General features: G+C 43.7%; 1 protein-coding gene across 5 annotated transcripts in view; it reads right to left on the bottom strand.

Moving 5' to 3' along the window:
- Nucleotides 1-886: 886 nt before the first annotated feature.
- dlgap4a (discs, large (Drosophila) homolog-associated protein 4a) overlaps nt 887-19,600 on the bottom strand; it is a 72,322-nt gene continuing 53,608 nt past the window's right edge. For all 5 annotated transcript variants that reach the window (XM_076041741.1, XM_076041743.1, XM_076041744.1 and 2 more), the window contains 8 exons: nt 19,269-19,416; nt 17,673-17,919; nt 9,453-9,880; nt 8,866-8,963; nt 6,585-7,024; nt 4,874-4,965; nt 4,205-4,348; nt 887-3,535 (listed from right to left, as the gene is read on the bottom strand). In XM_076041741.1, coding sequence (XP_075897856.1) covers nt 3,311-3,535; nt 4,205-4,348; nt 4,874-4,965; nt 6,585-7,024; nt 8,866-8,963; nt 9,453-9,880; nt 17,673-17,919; nt 19,269-19,416 — 1,822 coding nt within the window. In that variant the 3' untranslated portion in view covers nt 887-3,310. The remainder of the gene's footprint in view (nt 3,536-4,204; nt 4,349-4,873; nt 4,966-6,584; nt 7,025-8,865; nt 8,964-9,452; nt 9,881-17,672; nt 17,920-19,268; nt 19,417-19,600) is intronic.

The raw sequence follows: 19,600 nt of genomic DNA, 5'->3' as shown, positions 1-19,600 counted from the left end.
ATGCCACGACTCATTGCACTCATTTCACAATTCTTTAAGTTCGCTTGGAGGAAGTTAGTCTCACAGTGTCTAACTATTACACCATTACATTGAACAACCCTTTGTCTGTAAGATATGTGCTTATTTTGCAAAATAATGTTCATTGGTATAAGATTAACTACATCATTTTTGCTTATTTTTCTTGCTGGATCTCTGAGAGGACAGAATGGACGTGAAGCCAGACAGAGAGATGGCCACCATGGCAGATACCAAAGTCAGAATGGGCTCGGGATTCTCATCGTTTCAGTCCATAAACACGCAGGACTCCAGTTTTTAACCGCAAATGACCATTGGCTTCAACAATTCTGTAAAATCTAAATATTGCAAAGGTTTCCTCTTTCGTATGGTGGTTGACGTGTGCACCCACGTGCTCTGCATCCATGGTTGCACCCTCTCCTTATGTTTTGTAGCCCTTTTAAAACTCAGGAAATACTAGTAAACAAACTATCTGAAGATCCCTGATCATGTCATGCTCTCTTCAAGTCCTGTGTGGGTTCAAATAAAGGGATCTGCCTTTAGGATGGTATGAAACAGGAGAGGACTTTCCACTGTTGGACAGTTACAAACTCTAATGCACAGTTCATACCCTGAATGCCTGACACAGATTGAACAGCTTAAGATCAGTTGCAAGAGCTTTTAAAGGAGCACTGAAAACTTACCAGCAAGGATCTTTGTATATTCATAAGATGTAAGAAGGCCATGCTTTTAAGAGATTACACAGTAACAATAGAAGGTCTTATCTAATGCTAACAATTGATTTTGGTGTAATATTAACTTTGCAGCTAATATTACTGCTGTATTATGGATGACTTTAATAAAAAAGACAGCAAGAATGATGACCAGGATATGTAGCAAAGGGATGTTTAATGATTTCTTTGGACAATGAAATGCACATGTCCATTGTTGATGTAATACAAATAAAAAAAAACCAAAAACAACTCTGTGTTGTGTCATCATTCCCACTTCAACTTGATTTCTCGTTTCAACTGAAATTTGAAAATGGAGCACAAAATGTCTGGAGTGCCATACACGGACTGACCAGTAGGGGGAGAGCCAGCTCTTACTAAAGAAAAAAAAAAAAAAAAAAAAATTACAGAGTGAATAAATCTACAGATGTGCATGACTATCTGCTATGCCCGCTTCCACTCATGCACCCTTGGCACTCGAATTTCCATTAGAGAAAACGGAGACGTGGACGAAAACCCAGTCCCATAATCAAAGTGTCATGAGCTCAGACGAAGAGGAGACATAGCAGAGTGATCCGATGCAAACACTAAAAACTACGGCTGAGAGCATAGACACGCAACTTTTCTTTGTCAATAAACAAATTAAATAAAAATAAAAAAATCTTTAAATAAAAAGACTTGTCAAATGTTGGTGAAATGTCGATGATCATTGCCCTAATGGCACCAAAGGAATTTTCTTCGCAGCACCATTGAGTATTAGAACTATAGTCTGAGGTCAAGACAGCTTTGGGTTCATCTCAGACCCAACATGTCAATGACATCACAAATCAAAGAAGGAGAAAATGAACCACATTTCTTCACGCTCCAGAAACGGGTGGGAGTTCAAGCTGCTCCGGTAGAGTGATGGAAACTGCTCAGTTTTAGCAGTGGGAATAAGTCAACATTTCACTGCCAAGGCGCATTTGATCTTTTTATGGAGCTCAATTACCATCTGCCAATGACTTCTAGCATCCAGTCAATTTAGTGAATGCTCACAAAATAAATAATCCATAGCGGTCTTCTACAATTCTGTTTTGAGCAGTTTAACCTGAGAATTGAGCGATTTTCCAAGACAGAGTTCAGAACGGAAATAAGCAATAATCCTTCATGTCACATTGAAAATTCAGAGTTAATCATTTAAGACTTGGTACCTACTGCATCGCTTCATCTAATGTGATTTTATTATTGCTATACAGTTTCAAATAATTTTCCAGTAGCAGCTGTACCCCCACCCTGACACGCGTAGCCTGGTCGAATGGGAATGACAAACGTGGGCAGTGGACGTCTTGGTCCCCTGCATCAGGGGAGAGGATGCAGTACAACAAAAAAAAAAAAATTCTAATCAGAATGATGATGATGCGGGTCGGGGAGGGTGAACTTGATCTGGGGTGAATGGAAAGTGCAGTGATCAAGTTGACACGAGCTGTTGATGCATACGTTTCATACATTCCTCTGTAGCTCACTGGCTTGGCAGTCGTTTCTCTCATTCCGTTACAAACACGGGCAAATTTTAAGACTTTTAAGAACGGGGCATCCACAGCCATGGAGTGTGTAGTGTGCGTTTGTGAGGAGGAGGAGGAGGAGGAGGAGGAGGAGGAGGAGGAGGAATCGAGACAGAGAGAGAGAGAGGCGGAGTGAACGATTGCATCAAGTGCTAATATATCATGACAATACATGTACTCGATCTATAAAAAACTACCTTGGTACTGAACACTGAGCTCTCTCTAACAAATAATCTGGTATACAACATTTACAAAATGAACATCAGAATAGTGAGATATTTCTAATATATATGCTACTGCCTTCCTCTAGTTCTCTCCGTTCAGACCTCCGAGTACATCGACACCTTGTGAGAACGCTTCAACACAGGTACGCACCACACCCGACGAGTGGCAGCCAAGTACAAATAGAGAACAGGAAGACTCTGTGGACAGCGAGTACACCTGCATGTGTGTCCTGAGTGCGCGTGTGGGTGGTCTCTCGAGCTCGTAAACCAGGCGGCCGCAAACCTCTGCCGTAGAACTCAGCCGTGAGGGTGGGTGGGGGTTGGGAGGGGGGGGATCGAAAGAAGAGTAAACTTGTGGGACGCCGAGATTCTTCGAGCTCGGGTGCAGGATGTCCATGTTCCAAGATACACACGTAAGACAGTCCTGATAAGCATACTTTAGGAGATAACAATTATTATAATGTCAATAATAATAATAATAATAATTATAACAACAATAGTATTAAATATTCGTCACGATTATTTTAGTCCCATGGCAGCAGGGTGAATCGTCTGCGTTACTCTGGGATGTTTCTGTGCCCCGAGATCCCTGCACGCTCCTCCTGCCGTCAGCTGTGCTGCTCGTGAGGGATCGGCCTCTGTGCATCCGTTGTACATGGCGTGTTTGTTTATGTGTGTGTGTGTGTGTGTGTAAGTGTGTGTGTGTGTGCGCGCGCGTCAGATCTGTCTTTGCGTTTGTGTCCATGAATGTCTGAAGTGAGCCGGGAGAGGGGGCTGTGGGGCGGTGGCCGTTTGTGGGCGATCAGCCGCTGGCCGAGTCTCAGAGGCGGGTCTGGGCCTCGGGGACGTAGATCTCGATGCTGTCGGCGCTCTCCGTGGCCGAGTTCTGTCGCACTGACGCCGCGCGCTTGGCCGCCATCAGCCGCTTGCGCGCCTCCTGCCGCTGCTTGTCTACCGCCGAGTCCACGCTCCGGTCCTTCCCCGACGACAGCTTGGGCTTGGACTGCTTCTTTGGCACCGATGACGGAAGCTGCTTGTTCTCGATCTGAGGGCGTCGCATCGGAGGGAGTGGGGGAACAACAAGCAACAGATGAAGCACTCGAGTGTCAAAAGCGGAATAAACGTCCTCTAGTGCAGCTGGTGGAGTCTCAGGACCCACAATGTTTTTCTGATAAAAATAAAAACACTGGCCCACTTTCTATCATGTTTAGTAAGAATAATCATTAAAATTATTGAATTGATTTAATTGTGTGTCCAGCAAAATAAATGCCCGGATCGAATCAACTTGCTTTCTCTATAAATATTTATATTTTTCATTTTAAAAAATGTATATATATATATACTTTTATATTACATATAAAATAAGGGAAAATGTCCATGGTGCCGTGACCCAATCAAAACAGCTCCGTGACCCACTTTTGGGATGCGACCCACCAGTTGAGAAACGCTGCTCTAGTGGCATTCACTAACTCATAGAACAAGTAGCATTTCCATGTATGCAAACAGTAATGAGGGAATGCACAAATTTACAGTGACACGGCACCTTTTTCTCCTGGTGTCATAAGCATAAAATGTAAAAGTGCGAGTACAACTTTCTTTCTTTCTTTTTTTTTTGAAAAAAAAAGAAAAGTTGAAAAGTTAAGGTCTAATGAATAAAATGAAACGGCTGAAAAAAAAAAAGAAAGAAGAAGAAGAAGAAGAAGCCTTCTTTCACCTTCTTTTCAGGAAGCTGCCAGTTGTTGGCCTTCAGCTGGTACAGCTCGTCAAACTTCATGCTGATGTCTTCTATCGAGAGCTGAAGCAGATCCCAGAAGCCGGCCAGGTCCTGTGGCGTTGGCCTAGGGTTGGCGTTAGCGTTCTAGCAGGAGGGAAGTCAAGTGTGGAGAAAAGTGATCAGTCGCGGGTCTCAAGAGTCTCCGCTCAAGCAGATAAGAACATAGATGCAAAACAGAAACGCAGTGCAGTGAAAATCCTGACAGTCTTGTTTATTCATTGGTAATTCCCGTACTTTGCTCGGATATAAATACTTTTACATACACACAAATCTGCGGCGTGTCGCCTCGATCTGCCCCCCATAGCTGCTGATAAGTCACATTTTCACACGCGGTTTGGCCACATGAGCTTTTCTCTCTGTGTCCGTCTGATGAAGCACAGATTTCAGATGTCTCGAGTGCGTTTTAGATGCAATTCTTGTCTCGACCGGGTCTGTTAAGGCACTGGCCAAGGACTCTGCAGAGGAGTCCGTCTGCGTGTCTGCGTGCAGGACAAATCGACTTGGCAGGATGAAGGGTGAAAACGCGGCCAGTGAAAGGGGGATGTGCGCCAGTAATAAACATGGAGATAAGAGGAGAGAGATTCAACAGGACGCGACGGAGCCACTCACCAAGTTCTCGTTGCAGAGACCTCGGAACTGCTCAAACTTCTGCGCTATGAGGAGCTGAGCGCTGCCGACTGCACTGCGGATTGTCCCCAACACTGCACACACACACACACACACACAAAAAAAGTTACATTACCAGCTGTCTCTACAAAACAGACACACGCTAGAGTAGAAAGATGTTACATTGAGGAGCTGCGCCAACACTTTGTTTATTCTGGTTAAACAGTAACTTCACATTTGTCTCACCGCTTCCCATTAAACACTCTGTCAGTATCAAAAGTAAAATCTTCGCTGGAATAACTGATGAGCCTTTATTTAGCTTTGCCCTGCCGTGGATTTGCACCTAAATGGAAATTCATCATTCCGGCACCATGGAAGGAGAAGCGAGGATCTGATGGAGCCGCTATAGCTCAGCTGCTCCTCGGCTCATACATATTTAAGACACTGCGGAGATAAATCTGCCTAAAAGCCTGAGTGGTATTCTGGGAAAAGGAAAAGGAAGGAAAAAAAAAAAAAGAAGTCAAATGACTCTCTGCAGTGTCTCTATTACAGCTAAAATAATGCTTACTCCCACTCTAATGAGCAGCGGTGGTGGAAGTCAACAGCAGTAATGACTGTTTCTCACTGCAGTCGGCTAGACGAGCTAAGCGCTCGACTCACAGACTTTAAATTCTTAGGGCGCCAGATTAGGGGCACGAGTGCATGATCCAGAAATGTCAGCGCTCTCAGAGCGCGGAAAGAAAAACAGTCCTTCTTTTAATACAAAAAAAAGAAGAAAAAAAAATATATATATATGTGTGTGTGTGTGTGTGTGTGTGTGTGTGTGTGTGTGTGTGTGTGTGTGTGTGTGTGTGTGTGTGTGTGTGTGTTTGTGTAACTAAATGACAGGATGAATCCTAGCTTGGGCTTTTCTTAACACACAATGTTTTTCACTGTCTATGCTCAGCAGCAAGCACACATGATCTGATCCCCTTCAGTTAAATTCATCTCAACACTGGACTGACTCCACTCATTGCTGTTCTTTCCATTCCACGTTGTCCTATCAGTCTACTACGGGAAAGATGAGGTGAACCTGATGAAGAAATGTAAAACAAAACACAAAAACGCATCTTCTTAAGCCTGCTTCAAAGGACTTAAACATATTACAGTAGTAGAACACTCAGATTCTTTAAACTAGTGTCACGATTCATTTTAATGAAGTACTAACAGCTGTTTAAAAGGGAGATGAGAGCCAAGAGAACGTAGTTTATGGAAGTACTCACTCATTCTCAGATGTGCTAATGGATGCCATTCTACTACAGAGGAGATCTTGCTTATACATTCAGGGGCTGCTCTTTAAACTGAGATCAGAACGCAATCACATCTGTTTGAGGCTGATGAATTACCACAGCGCATTGGTTGTAAAATAACTGACATATCTATGCTGGCTGAATGTGGTAAAAATAGCCACAATTTCAGGCAAGCTGATAAAAATCTTGTCCTTGTATCAGTAGGATACACGCCCTCTGTGTGGTCAAAATGCTGGTAATAAAGTGAATTAAAGGGTGCATTTACAGTCAGTAAAGACTGACTATTGTTGGAGGGGAAGCTGGACTGCTTCCTCTAATGACATATGTCCTGCTTGATTTTAAAGCAGACAGGAAACAAATAAAAAAATAAAAAAATAAGCAGACTGCCGGAGCCTTCATCTTTCAGCGGCTGTTCTGCCACTCACCCTCCTCCGACAGCTTGTTGTCTTTGGTCTCCAGCTCCATCTGTTGGCACCAACCCTCCATGCGAGCCGTCTCCGCTTGCAGCAGCTTCAGGAACCAGTTCCCGTCTCGGAGGCAGGCCGGCGTGCCGGACTGCACGGCGTCGCCCTGGGCGCTGCAGTTGCCAGTCTCCAGGCTGGGGTCGGGCGGGGGCAGCGAGGAGGGGTCTAACGCCGGGTCCAGGCTCTCCGGGGGAGAAGTCGATATCCTGGACGGGGCTGCGGCCGCGTTTGATTGTTTGCGGGCCTGCTGCTCCATGGCTTTGTCCTGCTTGTTGGTGCTGTTCACCGCTTGACTGTTGGTGCAGTAGGTCGTGTTGTTTTCCGTGGGCGGGGCGTCCTGGGACTCCTGGGGCTCCGTCATTGTGTTCTGTCTGGAGGCCATGCTGCTGTCCCGGCTGAGACTGCGGAGACATGCGTTACCCGTCGTTAGCCGCCGCTGGGCTACGCCGCTCGACAAAACCTTCAAGAATATAATGTCGGAGCTGTTTGGCTCTAATGCACCGTCTGTCGGAGGGAGTTGGTTTATCTGTTATTATGATGGCGAGACGCCATCAGTTTGACTCGACTGAGCAGGAGGCAATTAGGGACAAATCAGGTATAGAACACATCATCTGTGAGGGCTGCTGGCCGCAGAGGTAATGAGGAAAGGAAGTGGGCTGGCAAGCGGAATTTATGAAGGAGCATCACAAAGCCCAATTACAGCACGGAAGTTCATTTGACCTTTTTTTTGTTTAAATACTTTTCTCCATTTTCTTATACACTACGAGTCAAAGGTTTGGACACACCCTATGAATTTAATGTCTTTTCTTTCATTCTCATGACTATTGACTATTCTCACTGAAAGCATCAAAACTACGTATGAACACAAATGGAATTATGTCGTAAACAATAAAAGCCTAAAATAACTCAAACACGTTTTATATTTAAATTCTTCAAAATAGCCACCTTTCGTAAAAAGCATATTTTGAGTTATTGAACGCGTTTTTCTTTGCTGCATAATTACATATATCTTGCTCATATAGTTGATGTCTTCAGTATCCATCTGCAATGTACAAAAGTTGTAAAGATAAAAAAAGAAATTGCATGAGAAGGTGTGTCCAAACTTTTGACTGGTAGTGTGTATATAAGGCTTGTTAAATACCTGACAGTCTGGAGAAGATGGAAGAAGGTCCTTCTAGACTTATGTTTAAAAATTATTCACCATGTGTGTGTGTGTGTGTGTATATACACTGTGTATATACATATATATATATATATATATATATATATATATATATATACGTATGTATAAATGGAGAAAAGTATCTCAATGCACAAATGCTGAGGTGTCACGACGAGGCTCAGCTCTTAGTGAGGAGCATCAATCGCTGCTTCTGTGAGGCTGTCAGGTTCACTTCAGCAGCACTGCACACACAGCCGTCGCAAAGCAGAGAGGAGCAGAGATGCTGCCCGTGTGTGTGTGCGGCAAATCAGTTCAAAAAAAAAAAAAAAGAAGAAAGCTGGAGATTTTACAGTCTCACGTAGGGCAACGTCATCCGAGTCTTATCACACGCTGGACTATTTACTGGACTGTCAGCGTCCTCTGAGGCCAAGACAAAATGTTTTTATTTGTGCACAGCTCTGGTTTATTCAACACACCCGTATTGTTCAGTCCCTCTCTTTGTGCGTTCACTTTAACCGATGCAGCACAGCCACCAACTGTTTATGGCATAAACACAAGATAAGCATGAAATGAAGGCAGGAATGCGTATCGCTTCACCCGCATGCTTGTCCGTGTAGCGCTCACACAAGACACACAGAGCTGGTGGTGGGGGAGATAAACAAAACACTGCCTGCCTCATGGCACTGACAGTAACAGGTCAACTCTTCAGTTTTCATGTACAATACATCGTGAAAGTGAAAAGTGTTTTGTACATATTAATATTATTCTTGTTTCGTTTGGCTTTACAAGAACGAGTGATCAATGAAGCATTAATGCCGTCATTCAGCAATGTGTTGACAGGGGGACATTACTTCATCTGCTAACCTCAGCAAAAGCATTGAGTAGGCACCAAACGAGGTATGCTGCATAAGACAAATAGAATGTCAAACCACCTATGAATTATGACTCTGGTAACGATGTTGTTCATGAAAGAGGAAGGTACACAAGGCCAAATCCTCTGATAACAGCAAGAATGTACCACTCACTGCATGAGCTGGTGAGCCGTGTGTAATATTCAATTCAGCGTTGCATCAAACTTACGGCCTGCCGTTCTCCACTTGCACTCCAATCGACTGGAACTTGAGGGGTGCGGTCAGAGGCACGGTTTCCTCCCTCAGGACTGGCAAAACGCAATCCACCTGGCAAAGCGTCGGCAAGCCGGTCAGTAGTTGCTTTTTTCGCAAAATAAAAGCAATATTTCTAAAATTTCGACAAAGCGCAATTGCGATTTGCAGGTGTTTCCATTGAATGGTGTGACGTGCATAAAGCTGTAATTCTCGTAAAAACTTGCAGGACAAGATTTTACGAGAATTACGTTTGCTTTGGTTTGTTTTACGCTTGTTTGCTGTCAAGAATGGTTGATATAATTTTCTTTTTGATTATTTGTAAAAAAATATTCCAAACGTAACGCGCCATTTTCACTTGAAGTGAACTGGTCATGTGACCCCGTACGTCACGACCGTTGAAGAGTAAATGCGTCTGAAAGACCACCTCATGAGCGTCAAAACCTTGTAGCGATATTTGAGAGGTTTTCAAAGTTTAGGCGTTTCCATTAGCAGTTTTTTATTGCAACATTTAGGTTTTGCACAGTTCTAGGGCTAACGGAAAGTGGCGCAGGTTCACCGTACCTGAACTCCTATGGAGGACAACTTCCTCTTGGGCGCTGTGGGGGGCTGCTCTAGGGTGATGCAAATGCTCACGGGCTCATGTTGGATCTGGGTGGAGGAGGAAGTGGTGGCGACGGTGGCTGAGGTGGAGGAGGAAGAGTAGGAGGAGGAGGAGGAGGGAGGCAGGTCCCGGGGCGCCGGGACGGGAGGTGCGGCGGGGGGAGGGGCTGGCGGAGCTCTGGTGGCCTTAGCCAGGCTGCCCGTGCGGATGCTACAGAGGCTGTCGCTGGAGTTGCTGCGCCCCGACTGGCTGTTGGCCTCGCTGCCGCGGTCCTGCTGGTCCAGGTACGTGTCCTGGGCCGACTCGGTGCTGCTCTGCAGCGTCACCGAGATGAGGGGCTTGGATGTGGTGCGGGGCGGCACCGGCGGGGGAGCCTTCCTATTGCTTACTGCAGTCAGGAGAGAGGGAAAAGAAAGAGGAGGAGGTTAGCAGCTTCTTAACTTATAACGACAACAATAAATCTCGGTTATATTATTGCTGCAGAATTTGGTTTGCGCGGCGGTGACACAGAACTGTGCCACAGTTCGAGCCGCCTGTTTGGTTATTTTTGCTGGTCGTGTTCCATTGACGTCAGTCAGTCGCTGGGGATCTTCCTTAGTGCGCCACACCTTACACTCCTTTTCCCCGGGGGACCGTCAGACAACCCGGAACTAATAAACCACAGGAGCCGCTCTGTTTCTTTTGCACTCTTTCCTGCGGGTCAGCACATCCAATAACCCAGCGAGAGAGAGGGGGGAAGTGCAGCAACACAGCTGCTGGTGTTTCTGTTTACTCTCCAAAAAGGCAACGTCTCACATTTTAAAAGGAACGTATTGACAAGAAGGGAAATAAAGATCGACAAAGTAACGATGAGTCAACTGTCCGCGTTTGCTTCTAACTCACCAGTAATATGCGCGTTTGCATAAAGAGCCAGCGCACTTGGAAGAAGGCGGCCGTAACTGGCGGAAGAAAGATGTCCAGTCAAACACTTGCGTGGAAACACTTTGTAACCATCAGATGCTATTAAATCTGACATTTAGATTGACAGAAATAATCAATGGGACTTGACTTCAACAAAAAGTCAACGACAGAGCAAGTTTTTGTTTTGTTTTATGTCAAAGACTGAGCATTGGACTTTCTAGATAATATATACACCAGTCAAAGGTTTGGACACAACGAATCCCCTGATGATCTAAAATATAACACGTGTTTGAGTTAGTTCACACTTTTTTGTTTAATACATATTCCATATGTGTTCATCCATAGTTTAGATGCCTTGAGTGACAAATTACAACGTAAACAGTCATGAAAATGAAAGAAAAACCATGAAATCAGAAGTCTGCGTCCAAACTTTGACCGGCAGTTTATATTATTTTAAAATAAATAGTGGACGGGATACTTGTTAATTAATAGAAACCACTCAAGATGAAAAACAACAACAACAACAACAACAAACGGTTGTTCTGGGACGTACACATTTGTTCACAACTTGTTTCTGCTTCCTCCTCGACAAGGCAGATTACTTGTCACATTCTGTTGCCAACAACAGAGACTTTAGGGCTGAAAGTGCAATATCAAACAATCTGAGTCAGCAGAAGCCGCCGGTACCGATGCCTCTCTTTCCGACAGTCTGACCTCAGGCCTGCGGTGAACAATACAGAGTTAACAGAATTACGACAAGCTGAGAAACACAGGAGCCGCCGGCCTCTTTCTATGAAGAGAGCGGCCGTCCGCTGTGTCGGTTGGCCGGCGATCAACCTCTGTCTGTCATTAGCTGCAAATCGCACGGGGGACAATTACAGCGATCCACGACACACATGATGGATGACGGTTATTTAAAACTGGACGGATTCTGACCGGGGGAGTAATTCTCAGAAAACAAAGTTGATTTTTTTTCCCCCTTCAAACTGCTGCATGTTCGGACGCAGCTTCAGTCCAAGCAGCAATGCAACACCCTGTAATTGTGAGGGCTGCGTTTCTGTCAGCTGCCGACTCGCAGCAGCAGTAAAACCCTCATTAAATCCCACCGACACACACACACACACACACGACTGTGGAATCCACTCGGCGCACTTCCTCCGACTGACATATTCAACCAACGACCGAACATTCATTCGCCCACAATGGGACACTTCTGCTGGAGCGCATAGCACAGACGCGTGAAATTCTTTCAGCTCGCCATTGTGTGTCACAACTCGTGTCCCTCCTCGGTTTGTTTACGTGACCAAACGTGTCTTTTCCTTGTGCACATTTGGGAACCGCATACTTTTGAAGCAGAGCGACTCATTTTACAATCCTATGAGCAACATGCGGTATGAAGGCTGAAGCCATGTCCTCAACTTGAGGGGCCAGAGCTAAGAGGTGATGAAGAGAGAGAGAGAGAGAGGCTGAGTAGAATATGTGTAGTTGTCTGAAGAAACTGTTTTATTTAGAATATTTACAAGCCTCGAGGGGAGTCATATTTTATATAGTTCATATTTAAATTTGATTCACTTCCATACATGTCCAAAAGAAAACTCTTTGGAGCTGAGCATAAGAATATTGTGCAAGGCTTAGATTAGATTAGTTTTAGATAAGTTAATAAACTACTTTTAAAGCACTCCAAAACTCTCTTCCTCTAAAAACAATTGAGATCCATTAGAATGCTGCTATGACCACGGAGTGCAACTACAATGTATGACTAATGAAAGTGATGCAGCCACTAACTCAGGATACTCCCCGGATCCACCAGGTCTGTCTGAAAGCTATCGGATCACCGCTAATGGGGCGCCGACATCGGGTTACTTTTCTACTGTTCGCGTTGGCCTTTCGCAGTTCAGCCCGAGCATCTGGCCTCCTGGTTTCTCCAGGTTTATGCACGTAGCAGTCTTTTTTTTTTGGAAGTTGAGGTCTGTGGTAAAACATTATTATTATTATTATTATTATTATTATTATTATTATTATTATTATTATTATTATTATTATTATTATTATTATCATCATTTGGCATCCGTATTGGTTGCTACCGAAAGCCACTGGCTGTGTGTGGCTAGAGGGCAAAGTTAACACTAAACCTTTAGACACTGCTGTTAAATATTTCCAACAACCCCGGACATGAGCCATATAAAGAGGTGGGGGCAGGAGCTCTCTCCAAGCGCGGTGTTTAATTGTGCGACAGAACGCCAGGTTGACATATGAAAATCATAATCATAGATTAGGAGATTAGAACTCCTATGACTCACTCTCCTGTTAGGATTGGAGTTAAGCTCTTGATGCACATGTGAGGTACAATGGACAAGTTTAACTGAATAATAACTCGGCCCTGTTTCCCGACAAGCAACTTCTTTTTACAAAGTGTGCACAATAAAGAACCACAATGCCACACTAGTTTTAATATCTCATGTGGGAAAGTGTTACTTTAGCTTGCATTCACAAGGAAGTGCCAGGCAGGAGGTCTGCAGGGAGACAAAAGAAGATGCAGATGATGTGCTGCTGTGACCCCTAAAAGGAATAGTAGAAGAAGAAGAAGAAGAAGAAGAAGAAGAAGAAGAAGAAGAAGACTCCTAAAGTGTAGAAAGGGCAAACATGTCTACACTGGTCAGGCTGAATGAAAGGTGTTAGGACTATAAAACAGAAAGTGGATTCTAAGGCGGTGACTTCAACGGGCTCATCAGTAGCAGAGACAGGCTAGCCGATAAGAGGAAACAGAGAGTGCTGAGTGTTTGCCAGAGCTAACTGTAGAGACAGATCCCAGTGCGCAGATGAGCCTGGGAAGAGGAAAAGCTGACAAAACAAGCCCATGAAACTGTCAAAAGCAGTTAGCGGCAGAAACAAAATGTGACAGTTGTGACTTAGATGGCAGCAGGTCGCATTGTGAAAGTTTGTATTCAATGTGTAACTGTGGCCCTCCTCCTTCAAGGCTGAAAACTAAGACATCAGCGGCTTTGACAGAAAAGGCTGATTTCTCTCCTGAGGTTTTAAATGCCACCTGCTGAATGAGGGCAAGTCTGGGTCGCGGCCTCGTTAGCTGCTGTGACGACATGTGCCACGTGCCTGTGATGGGTGTGAAACTGGGATTAATCCAAACAAGACTGTGCTTGAGGAAGTTATTCTTTATAATGGCGCCGTTAAAAGGTTACAGGTGATGACTGAGGACGTGCTAATAGCATGTACTGTTTGAGCCTATCCTCTGCAGTGGATACCAGGCATTGTTTAAAGTCTGAGGTATCACGTTAAATGTCAGCGGGATGAAGTTTGTGACAAAGTGGCACATAATTTTAAGTATTTGCTGATAAGAAAAGAAATCACTTGTGTGATCCCTGAAATTTTAGTGCAACACTGTAGACTATCAAAATGCATATTTTGCGAGGCACATAATGTTTATTAACAGTAGTTAACTAAAAGCAAACTGACAATAAACTAACAAAATATATTTTCTTTAAAATTGATTTTGGAATTAGTGTTTTTTATTTACTCTTAATGTATTTGGAATCATTACGCCACCCATATGAGATGACATAAAGTCCTCTTGTTCAGCTGGGCCAGCCGAGGACTAGTCTGTGACATCAGTGTTTAAACATGTTGACTGATAGCTTCGCCGGCACCACTGAAAGGCACGTGTGCTGTTGACTTTGCTGCGAGGCTACGGCTGCTTCGCCCATTCAGTCAAGAGATTACCTCATCAATGACAGCAAGAGGAAGAGGAGCGCGATACAGTGGCGGTGACTCACAGTCTATCCACGGTCAAACACAGACGACACCATGCCTTGTGCAATATGGTGTCACATACAATGAACACGCCTTGTTCCAATGATGCCATTTAAATTGGAGATTTAAATTGCCGTTTCAGATTTTGAGACACTGTTTGCGGCTGCCCATTTAGAGACTTTTGAAGTTTAATTTTTCATAAATTGCATAAATAAGAAAAATTATAATCCAGATAGATGCTTTTGTTTAAATAATCGTACGGACGACCTAAAAACAACAACAACAAAAAAGAACATTATTGTACTGTGAGAAGATGGTATAGTCATGTTGTGTCTGTCCTCCTTTGTCAATCCTTTGACGGCTGGCTCTTACACAAGCACAGTAAAGTGTCCTAACTGCTAAAGTGCACTGCGCTACACAGAGCAGGAAGCAGATGCATTATTGATTATGTCCTCAGGTCTTAACACATGATAGATAGCAGCTGTGTACATAAAAAGGGGAATGCCAAAGTTAGTGGTCAGCACTTTTCTAGAAAGCGGTCATTGCTAACGCCAAGTGAAGATGATTTCATACAGAGCTTTTTGAATGGGTCGAACCGTGAAAGGAAAAAAACAAATGAATTTTGGATTATTATTGTTTATTTATTTTTTACAACAGTGCGCCGATAAGTTGAGCTGGACGGTATTCATAACTTCCCTAAAGACTTGCAACGCTGTCACATGCCCCATGTTGGATAGGAAAGTCTAATCCCGTAATGTTAGCACACGTAACTTCATTTAGCAGCTCATGTTAATCTAATCGCCCGGTAAACGTGTTTAAGGTAAATACAAGCACAGGCTGAAATTGAATGAACCCTGCGACCCTAAGGGCACAATTTCGACGTGGAAAAGGTAAAAATAGGTCCACATCTTACACCCGCAACCAGTCTGCGAGTGAGATCGCGCCAGTTGCGTCCCGCATTAGTCAGCCTTAGCCGGGGCATTGACGGAAACAGACGGAAATGATTTGGTTCGCCCAACTAGTGCCGCTGTTGTGTCCGTACTGGTTTTCCGATTTAACTAGTATCCTTGCCGAACGGCTGCAGATGTGCTGCGCCGCCGTCAGCAGATCCGACACAAATTCTATGATTTTGTTGGAGGAAAGTCGAGTCCAACTCGACGCAAAATTGGTTTTCACATTTTCCTTATTGTCTTTTTTGTTTATTTATTTATTTATTTTTTTTTTTTAATGTCACTAGTACATAGCGCTCATTTACAGAAGCATATTCGCCGTGGTAGATGTGGGCTGAGACTTTAAAATCGCCGGTAATATGTTCGGTATGTTTGAGAATTTGTGTCGAATCTGCTGACTGCAGCTGTTCGGCAAAGAAACCAGTTAAATCGGAAACCAGTAGGGACACAACACTGGCCGGGGAGCCGACAGGAGACGCCTCGGCAACGGCGAGCTAACGCCGCTAGCACGTCAAGCGCTCAGCGCAGTGTGATAACACATGGGGCATTTAACCAGACCACTCAGCGAGTAACGTTAGCCTCGGGCACAAATGGCAGAGAAAGAAAGGAAGCAACAAAAGACACAGCGGTGCTTTCTGTACGGTCCGTTAACCCCAGTAAAGGACCCACCACACATATACCTGCCTCGCCCGCTCGCTAACAACTAGTATTGTATCAGGTTTTCATCCTTTCTTCATCCACGTTAGCAGGCTAACCTGCCATACCATTATCGTTAGCTATCGATAGCCTGCCCTGAACCAGCTAACCAGCTGAAAACCACTGGTAGCTCGAACACAATCACCGCAGTCGGGAGAAAGGGGGACAAAACCTTACTGTTAGGCGGTTGACTGGAAAATCCGTATTTTCTGGTCATTCATGAAAGGCAGACGAGATGCAGACGGGCTACGTTGTCCTGCCGCGATACACACAGGCAGCCAGCGACGCTCTGAAGAAAAGACTTGTAGTACACGCCCTTGACGACCACGATTGGACTCCACGATTTCTCCGTAACAGCTCTTTGGCGAGTGATTTGTTCAATACGCTCATCGACCTAATCGGACTCGGACGTGATTGGTGGAAGTGTCGTCGTTACGTTGCCCGAGGATTTCTTGCCGGTAGGTGGATTGCGTTTGGCCAGTTGACACCGCGGGAAACTAAATTCCACCCTGACCTAAATCATATTCCCTTTACGTACATATTTGGATAAGAACGTGCTTCAGAGGCTGTTAATGTACTGGCCGTGTTTTTGACATTGTAGCATCCAAGTCACAATTGATGGTGGATTAAGGGCGGGAACGAGGGCACAATGGCACAAGACGCATCGATGCGTTTAAGGTCAAATGCCGGTTAGACTGATTCCTTAAATACTGTATGCCCAGTATAATGTACGGGGGGAAAAACACGTGTACAAAAATAATTATTAAATCAACATTTGGTGGGCATCTCCCACCAAAAAACAAAGAAGGGAGTGGATGCAGATTATAAAATGTGAAGGAGTGAGGCAACTATAAATAAAATGTATATAAATAACATGTAAATGTAGTCTAATAAAAATATTTTTAAATTTGAAATTGGATGCATTTTTTTTTAATGTGGTGCAGCAATGCGCCATATGACAATATCGAGTTTAAGTTTATCACATGCATATTTAAAAAGAATATTGAGTTTAATGTTACCGGTTGTGGTGAGGTTTCAGTAAATGGGGACAGTATAGGGGACTAACACAATTTACCATCATTAGGATCATAGTCAGTGATGTTTATGCGCTAGGGGTATTACAATCAAGATTGGACATGTATAACATGTTGTATATAACAAAATCATAATTGATTTTTTTAAAGTTATCCACCTTTTTGAGTTAGTGAAAATATACACAATTATAACCATCAGAAAGAAAAATATCTCACATTATATTTGTTGGTTATACAAAAACACAACTGCTTTACTGTACTTTATATTTTCTTCAAAACCCACTACAGTGGAAAAAAAATATATCAACAAATAAATTCATCGGCTGTAACGTAATTTTTTTTAAATTTGCCTAAAGTACATGTATTTGGACTGTGGGAGGAAACTAGAGAACCCAGAAGAACCCACATAGACATATGAAAACTAAGGGGAATTAACCTGCAAACCACTGCACCACACTGTTGCCACTCAAAAACTGACACACTATATATATATATCTGTTTCACACTATACTACATGCAGAATTTCTAACCATATTTTATTCTTTTATTCAGATGCTCGAGACTTCCTGGCAATTCGCAGACCTTCTTACTATGTAGAACAGGTTGATATTCCGACTATATTCATCATTAGCCCTCTCTAAGGCTACAATGTAGTGTTTTTAGGAGCCACATTTTCTGGTCCTCAGATGAGGTCTGTTTTAATACCAACTCATAAGTGAGTTCATGCCTTCTACTTCACAACCCCTGGAGACATTATCTCTTTAGCTATTCAGCTACCCCCCCCCCCCCCCCCCAATGAGCAATGGTTCTGCCCGTCCATCTCACTGGCACTCACAGGTGTTGGAGCTGTAGCCGTAGCCTTTAGATGTGGGTGGTGGTGACTCGGAGTCAACGGAGGCCGTGTCGTCGTCCTGGGAGCAGCCGGCCTGAATGGCCCGCAGGTAGCTGTGGCTGCGTGACCGGAAGCATGTAGGCGCAGGCAGATCCAGCGCCTCCACTGCCTGCGATTCCCCCTCGCAGTACGGCATAGAATGCCCGAAACCTTGCCCGCATACCTGAAAGAACGTGTGCAGACTCACACGCTGAGGGCAGAAGGCAGACCTTGTAAAATGCGTTTACTGCAGAGCTCTTGTTGTTGGAGGACAAAGCGGAAATTCTAATATGTATATACATATTCAATCCCAATACAGTACATACAGCATACGTATTGTGTGTGTGCCACCCTTCTCTGTTGTTGACATAATTTCAATCTGTTGTAACTGTATTGTATCTATTAATGTGGAGGGATTACAATTAATTCAGAGGTTTCTGTTGGGAATGTTGAGACAGAGCAAATCATGTATTATCAACTGGGACACGGCAGACCCTCTATTTATTTCATCTTCAGTGTTTTCTCTGCTCTTGAAATGCTGGATATCTTTACGCTTGTAAATAAAGAGTTTAAAGAAAAAATGCTTTCAGGCAACACATGGACAAAAACGGACTGCATTATTGTCAAACTGGTTTAGAAACACGTAGCTTAATATGTAACAATGCAATACATTTTATTTGTTTTTTCCATGTACAATCTATAATGAAAACATTGGCAATAATGGTAGCATTATAGTTATAGCTAAAAACTGCTGTGGCATTCATTTGAAAATGTCAAGCTATTAATGCTGTTAATTACTTGACGATTGAAGAATTTGAGAACCTGAACATAACAGTGTATGCCTCCAAAACTAAGTGAAAGCTTGTATGAAAAAGTAAAAAGAAAATTAAATGTGAATTGCAGGCTGGCCTCATCCGTTGAACTAGCATTGTTTACAGTTTAATGCCGTAAACTTTCCACAAGAGTGGAATGTTAGTTCTAAATGCAGAGATGGGATAAAAATATCTTTGTTTAAGTGTTGTTTTTGCCACACAGACTACTGTGTTCTTTGTGCAACTGGAGCGAGCACTGACACCCTACAATATCAGAAGTGTTTGATCAGAGGACATGAAAAAGAAATACAACCAGCCCAGAAAACTATTTTTACATTTGTCCCTTCAGAAGTGTGTTTAAACTCATGATGGGTTTTTGCACCATTGCTGTGCGTAATACTACAAGGCTCTCCCAGGTTTGAGACACATCAGCTATTTTAACGTTATGCAAACACATGGCGGCTTGCCACGAGATAGTTTGCGTTTGATTTTTCATATTTGAGGTTGTTTTGAACATGTGGTTAGTGTTTATTTTATTTGTCTGGTGGTCACATGCACCCTTCACTTTGACAGTAATACAAAATAATCGAATTAGCCGCTTCATTTAGTCGCCATATGCATGCAAAATGACAAGATTTAATTAAATACTGCCGTCATTTTCATCCCAACTGAAACTCCAGACTTGCACGCCAGACAAGCGCTATGATGTCATGGCAACACATTTGATTAGAGGAAGGAAAGAACATACCTGAGTGCCTGTGTTTCTGCCCAGTGTGCTGGAGCAGTGGCTGAAATCAGCGTGTCTGTGGCGCTGAGGGGCCTCCACCGGGCTCACCAGGCAGTCCAGGTTGTCAAGGCTCCGGTTTGTTGACAGCTCTTTCAGGGAAGGTAGGGAACTGTTGGAGCGAGGGAACTAATTAGCCTCCCAGGAATCAAATAGCAGAAATCTTGAAGGCTTTGTTTCAGTGATGTCATCGAGAAACTTTCAAATCATGCTCTTAAAAGTGCCCCAGTGCATCCTTTAATTAAATGCTATTCAAATGTGTGCATCTAAAGAATATGTAAAAGTCATACCTGTGT

Source organism: Nelusetta ayraudi, unplaced genomic scaffold (genome assembly GCF_046127955.1).
Source record: "Nelusetta ayraudi isolate G7.1 ecotype Tasmania unplaced genomic scaffold, CSIRO-AGI_Nayr_v1 ptg000070l, whole genome shotgun sequence".
Taxonomy (NCBI): Eukaryota; Metazoa; Chordata; class Actinopteri; order Tetraodontiformes; family Monacanthidae; genus Nelusetta; species Nelusetta ayraudi.
The sequence above is the reverse complement of the archived record's forward strand: the minus strand, read 5'-3'. Positions and strand labels throughout refer to the sequence as shown.